This window comes from Pteropus alecto, unplaced genomic scaffold (genome assembly GCF_000325575.1).
Source record: "Pteropus alecto unplaced genomic scaffold, ASM32557v1 scaffold12, whole genome shotgun sequence".
In the NCBI taxonomy this organism is placed as follows: Eukaryota; Metazoa; Chordata; class Mammalia; order Chiroptera; family Pteropodidae; genus Pteropus; species Pteropus alecto.
This window is the reverse complement of record NW_006432669.1, coordinates 3,450,819-3,457,432: the sequence shown is the minus strand read 5'-3', so window position 1 is coordinate 3,457,432 and position 6,614 is coordinate 3,450,819. Positions and strand designations below refer to the sequence as shown.

General features: G+C 45.0%; 1 protein-coding gene across 1 annotated transcript in view; it reads right to left on the bottom strand.

The window, feature by feature from the left end:
- ENDOD1 (endonuclease domain containing 1) overlaps positions 1 to 6,608 on the bottom strand; it is a 29,301-nt gene extending 22,693 nt beyond the window's left edge. The window contains exon 1 of the mRNA XM_006907487.3: positions 6,243 to 6,608. Within this exon, the coding sequence (XP_006907549.1) occupies positions 6,243 to 6,542 (300 nt within the window). The 5' untranslated portion in view covers positions 6,543 to 6,608. The remainder of the gene's footprint in view (positions 1 to 6,242) is intronic.
- Between the last annotated feature and the right edge of the window lie 6 nt (positions 6,609 to 6,614).

Genomic DNA, 6,614 nt, shown 5'->3' with positions numbered 1-6,614 from the left:
GATCAGTCAAAACTCAGGACCAATCATCACTAAAATTAAGGTGCAAGTCGATGGGAACGTGTAATTTAATTTAAATATTCAAATACTGTTTCAGCCATCTGTTTACTCTGCAACATGAAATGTATCCATATTTTCAGTGTTGATTAAAATTATAAAATGCCCTCAGCTTGACTTTCTTTGATTGAGCCATGCTTCTGTCAGGCACTGGGTCAACAAAAGCATGACTGGAATACTAAATGGTGCTTCTATTTTTGGTTCACCATATGAGTTGGTTTCTTTTTATTTCTCCTTCCTTTCGGTTGTCACATAGATATATCAGCAGGCGATGAATTACTGCTGTTATAGATGTCAAGTTCTATGGAACAAAAGGGTACGTGATCACTCAGGAGACATAATATGCAACCTAAAGGAGAAAACATTCTTGAACTCACAGTAATTCTAGGAGCAAGACCAGATGACTGGATGCAAAAGCTACTGGCAAGTGGAAGGATTTAGTTTCTCATATTTTCACTTGTGAAGCTGGCAGTTTGAAAGGAAGAGAAATCTGAAACCCAAAGAATAAAATCTTTATTCCTCAAGGAAAGTGCCATTCAATCACCATGAGCTAACAACTGAGCTAATGATAATCCAAAGGTGGGATTTTCAGAATGATGTCAGAAGCAAAGCCATAAATCGTCCGAACAACTGGATTAATCCAGCAAAATAAAAATAAAATAATATATCTAGTCAGTCAACTTGGAATCTGGAGAGAAAACACTGACATTGTAGTTGGAAGACAGCATGACAGAGTAGAAAGAGGGCTAAGAGCTTTGGAGCTGGGCAGCCATAAGCTCTCATTCAGGCTTTGTCTTCTAGCAGCTATGTGACCTTTGATAAGTTATGTAATCAGTCTGAATCTCAGTTTCCTGAACTATAAAACATGGATCATAATACCTAGACTTGTGTGAATGAGTTAATTTGTGAAGACCCTTGCACACAGTAAGGGATTGCTAAATGATAGTTTCTTTCATGGGTTGTCCAAATTTAAGTCTGAACTGAAAGAATGGTGCACAGATCTGCCACCACTGGACTGTTTCAGGACAAAATGTCCCAAAAATGTTCTGCCAATGTAGGGCAAGTACCTTAACTTGCTCCTGAGAATGACTGTGAATCAGATGGAAACACTGAATTCAGAGATAAAGAAAAAGCAAGAAATAAAGAAAAATGCAATAAAGTATAGCCTGCATGACTCCTGTTTTTGCTATCTGGACTCCACTAAGGAAGAAATTGTGAGAGATTGACTCTGGAGCCATCCCCTTGTGTCAGGTACTTCTTAGCCTTACACAGGCTCAGCATAACAGGCGGGAATACAATTGCTCACTGTATGTTTGTGACGACATACCTCTTAGTTGATCAGGACAGAGAGGCTGGAAGTATCTCTGGCATCTGTTTTGTTTTGTTTGTTTCAGTCACCTAAATCCATCTACCCAACCATCCATTCGATCTTCCATTCAGTCACTCTCTCACCATGTACTTTCCGAGGACCTATTTATTATATGAATGTGGGGTATATGCCTAACATTTGATAAGATACACAGATAGATATTTTACTTTTTAGGAGAGATTTATAGAATGTAGAAGTCACATATCTAATCTAAAATTCTATTCATGTGTGTGAATGTGTGTGTATTTGTGTACATCTAACACCTATTAGAGTAAGACCTTAATAAAGTATACATGTTAATATTCACTAAGAAGACATTACTGTATTCCAGGTACTATCCTAGAATGTTTATGCACATTTTCTTTGTTTGTCGTAACCACTCTGTGACGTTAAACACTTGTTATTGCCTTTAATGAACAGATAAGAAACATAGGACTGGAATAATTAAAGTCACATGTCTTGTAAATGGCAGAGCAGGGATCTAACCTCAGTCTCTTAACTAGGAAGTAAGAATCAGAATTGCCCTGTTTGCTGCATCCCTTATACAGAGATTTAAGTGTATGATGTCTTCTACATATCTGTTCTCTGACACAATAACAAAGTCAACTGATATTAGAATAAATTAGACATAGAATAAATAAATGTGTCTGCGTTTCGGAATGTGTAAATAATAAGTTGCTAATTGAAATTAAAGATCAAGAATTTAAGGTTCTAACTCGTAACAACTGTTCACATGCACTTACTAAGATTTGAAATATGACCTCCCTGGGCCCTTTCGGAAAATGCTTTTGCAGTTAACCAGTCACTGCAGAGCCACTGACACCTGAGCAACATTGTAGCCAAATATGTGCTCTCGCTTGTCCTACAACTTCTGAGAATTCCTACTGTTGTAGGAATTTAATTCTCATCTTTTACATGGAAATCTTGATCCTACAACCATTAAAGCAGTGGGTCCGCTGTGAGGTCAAAGAATCTCCATGCTTTATCAAAAGAGCACTGGACTAGCAGCAAATAGTTATGAGTTCAAATCCAAGTTGTGTGACTTTGGGCATATCAATTAACCTCTCTGAGCTAGTTTCCTCATTTCTACAATGAAGAAAATGATATCTACCTCACAGTATTTTTGTAAGGTTAAATATCAAGTGTAAGCTGAATATAAAGCCACATCCTTCCAGTTTATAAAATTCGTGTTTATAAAATGATAGGGTCATATATGTTGGCTTCTAGCGTGAATTGACAATATACTTTGGAAAGGTATCACTGGTACCTTAACCACAAATCTTTCCACTAAATGGAAAGGAGTTGAGAAACTCAACAGTTTGAGGCTCCCTGTACTAAGCCAGAACCCAGTTCTCAGGTCTCTGGAGTCTTGAGTGTAAACCTTCACACCATCTCCATTCATTATGTATATGAGGACACATTTTCTCATCTTTTTTACCCTCTCCCTAGTCTCAATTTAAAGGTGACCACATTCCACATAAAACCAATAACAGCCCTCTGTTTTCCCTGCTTCCTTTCAAAGTTCTAATTCTATTCCTCAGAATATACCATTTAAATTCCTCCAGTGTGGGCAGACCTGGGGTCCTGTGTCTGACACTAAAGAGGTGTCATCCAGAGAAGAGATTCAAATCATCTAGGATTGATGATTTGAGGAAGGTTCCAGCTCTGCATGTGGAATATGTTTGTAACAGTGGCTGTTGGCCAGCTACGGGACAAGCTTCTGAAGCAGTAAGCTCCCCACCAAGAAAACTAAAGCTGAACATCTCACCCCCTGCGGCCTGATACACCCTAAAGTCAAAATACGTTATTCAACACTATTCAGTGCTTTCTACGTCCTAGGCCCTCAGAAAACAAGGAGGGGTTAAGACACCGTCCTCAGCTCTCAAAGGCTGACATTAGGGAGACAGACACATGAGCAGGTAATTATAAAACACTGTGGTAAGTACAAAAATAGAGAAATTATAGGAGCACTGAGAGGTGGACCTAACTTAGGTGGGCAATTCTTTCTAGAAGATGTGACATCTTGGCAGTTTTAAAGCATGGAGTTGGGGAAGAAGAAGCAAGAGGCAAGATGAGAAAGGCAGTGTAGAAAGGGTATTCAGGGCAAAAAGAATCGGAATGAGCAAAGAAATAGACGTAACAAACAGTACAGTTTATGAGAAGCATTCCAAGCAGCTGGATAATGCTAGACCATAACATGTGAGGGTGGGAAGGAGCAAGAAACAAGGCTGGGGCTGGAGACAGGAGCCTTGTAAACAGCATTCTGCAGGATGAACTTTGTCCTGTAGGTATGGGGAAGCCAACACCTTAAAGGTTTTAAGCACAAGAATGACTCAGTTTCTATCATCTTCAATTTAGAAGTTTTTTCAGAGAGAAACTACAGGACAGCCATGAAAGCTGCAGAACGGGGGTTTGGGAGCCCCAACTCATTAATGAAGGTAAGCCCAAAGCGCCTTTGGTCTCTGGCCTCTTCTTTCCCTGTCTCAGCTTCTAGGTAACACTGACTCATAAAAAGGTAATGTGGACACAAGGCGACTCAGTATTACAAAGTACTTTGAAGCAGCCAGGAGTCCACACTGAGGTCTGGGCATCTTTCTGCAGTGGTGACCTTGGCCGTGAGGCAGGCCTCAGGGAGCAGGAGGCAGGGCGGTCAGGTTTGCTGCAGTGTGCTCCAGAGCCTGCCTGCACCTCATCTTGCAACTTCTCCCTCACTCCTTCCTTGCCTCCCTCCTAATACCTTCTGGTTCCTGGTTGACTTCACCCGAGGTTGGAGTGGGAAGGAAAGGGGACAGAGGGACACAAGCCCATCTTGGAGGGAAAAGCATCAGCCACTGTGACCATTCCGATCTCTCGAAGTGGGAACTCTGACTCTGGACTTTACCAAACCACCGCACATCTCACCTCAAGAGCTATCACTTAGAACTATTTTTCTCTTCTTCTCCAACCTTTTTTCTCCTTAATCCCATTCTTCATTACTCGACCACTCCCTCTGCTTGGAATGTCCTCCTCCTCGTCTCCCTTCTGAACTTTGCCTCATCCTTTTCAGTACAGCACAAATGTCATGACCCTTAAGGCTTTCTCCTATCACCTCCGAGACAGATTAAATCTAACAGGATTTTGTTACCTTTATTAGATTATGGCATTTTGCTTATGTCATAACAGCTAGTACTTAGGTGCCTGGCACCTCTCAGAGAACTTTGTACATAGTAACTCATTCAAGCCTCAGAACCACCCTGTTATTACCTCCAAGCTTATAGCTGGTCAATGGAGGAACTAAGACTTGAACCCACACGGCATGGCTTTAATCAGATGCTTCACCTGCAGACCAAGAAGCCTTTGCATTCAAGAGCTACACTCTGTTCTCCTGGTACCCTAAGTAGCACACAGCAAGTGATTACTAAACGTGTTCTGAATTTAACTGAAATTTGTTTAGCATGCGTTCCCATGTCTTCCACACTTGTATGTTCTGCTTCCTCAAGGCGTGCAAGAGATCCTCAAGGAGAAAGGACCAGATCATCTGTTTTTCTCACAGGCCCACAATCGCAATGCATAATGAGCTGGGGAATAAGCGGAGAGCTCGAGGGTGCAGTTGGAGCAAACTAATTTTAGATTAATGTCTTAAGCATACACATTTATAAAGGCTTTTTCACATGCCTGATTTCATAGGTTCTGACATCAACAGGTAAGGGAGGTAGAATGGATATGGAGAAGGTAAGAAGACTGAAGTGCAGATTGCATGGGTCCCGGCCACGCTCTCAGAGCTAGAAATATCTGAATGAGATTATAGAAATTAGGACCCAGGGTTCTGAATGAAGCACCTGAAAGCAGGTCTCCCGTTCACCCACGTGATCTTGGGCAGCTGTGTCCATCAGGGATGGGCCAGCTGAGTGGGTCAGCTCCTCCCCCATCTACGGCCTTGGCTGTTGGGGCAGGTGGGGAGGCAGGTGGGAGGCTGGTGAGAGGTGAGAAATAGCCAAAGGGGAGGCTGGCTGAGCAAAGGTGGTTCAGGATGTGTTAAGTCAGGTTTCGCAGGGCCTCTGGGGGCCTCTCCAAGTGTTTGGTCACCCTCACCAGACAGGATAGAATGCCCTGAGAGGTGACATGATTTCCAAGTGGTCTGATAATATAAAGAGTCAGGAAAAACAGGTTTTCCTTTCCATTGTATTTCTAAAAATATATACCTTTATTTTATTGTACTAACAACACATCTTCAGCCAGAATTTACTCGATGTCATGTGCAGAAGGGTTTTCAAGCTCAGGCGGCTTTTCCCTGATAGAAAGGGCAATGAATGTATAGCCAAAAGACCTGCCCTAGCTTACCAACTGGATGGTCTTCCCCAAGCTCTTCGCCCCCGAGCCTTGATCTCCTCTTTTGCAAAATGGGCATGAAAATGCCCACCCACCTACTCACTCCCCTCAAATTGTGGCAATGGCCTGTGCCAAGGCCTGTGAGTTCTCAGGCTAAGCTTCTCGCTGATCTGAATGGTCTCAGGCTCCTCACTATTCAGGAAATGAATGAGACACTGCAGATAGCTACACCGAAATGCAGGGAAGAGCCACCTCCCAATGGAGACCTTCCGCCCCTGCGGCTTAAGCGAAGCCTGGCAGATCGCCGAGCTCCTGCGGTGGCGCTGAGAAGGGCGAGGTAGGCTGTAATTCCGGGGGCGCAGTGCGGTGAATCCGAAACCCGGGTTTCCTGACTCTGGCCCCGAGCGCGGGGAAGGGTGGGGGAGACTTTTCCCGCCCTACCCCTCGCGGTGGCTGCAAAGCGCCCCTGGAGGCCAGCCTAGCGCTGGGGCTGGTGAACCACCTCGCTTACCTGCGGCTCCACCAGCCAGCGCTGCTCCGTGCCACCCGGCGCGAGGCGCGGGGCGCGGAACGCGGAGTACACGGGGATGCGGTCCCGGGTGCTGTACAGGGTGGCGAAGCGCTGGGTGCCCTCGGAGCGCTGACAGATCTTCACGTGGCCCTCGGCCGCCAAACCCGCAGGCGGGGTCTCGGCGTAAAAGAACTGGTCACATTCGCCAAAGCCGGCGTCCCCCTCGCCCACGAGCCGGCCTTCCAGCAGCGCTCCCAGGGCGAGCAGGCTGCTCAGCGCCAGCCAGCGTGCGGGACCCATGGCAGCCCCTGCGAGCACCGAGCGGCCGCGGCGCGGGCTCTGCGGGCCGGGCGGGGAGGGGAAGCCAGAACC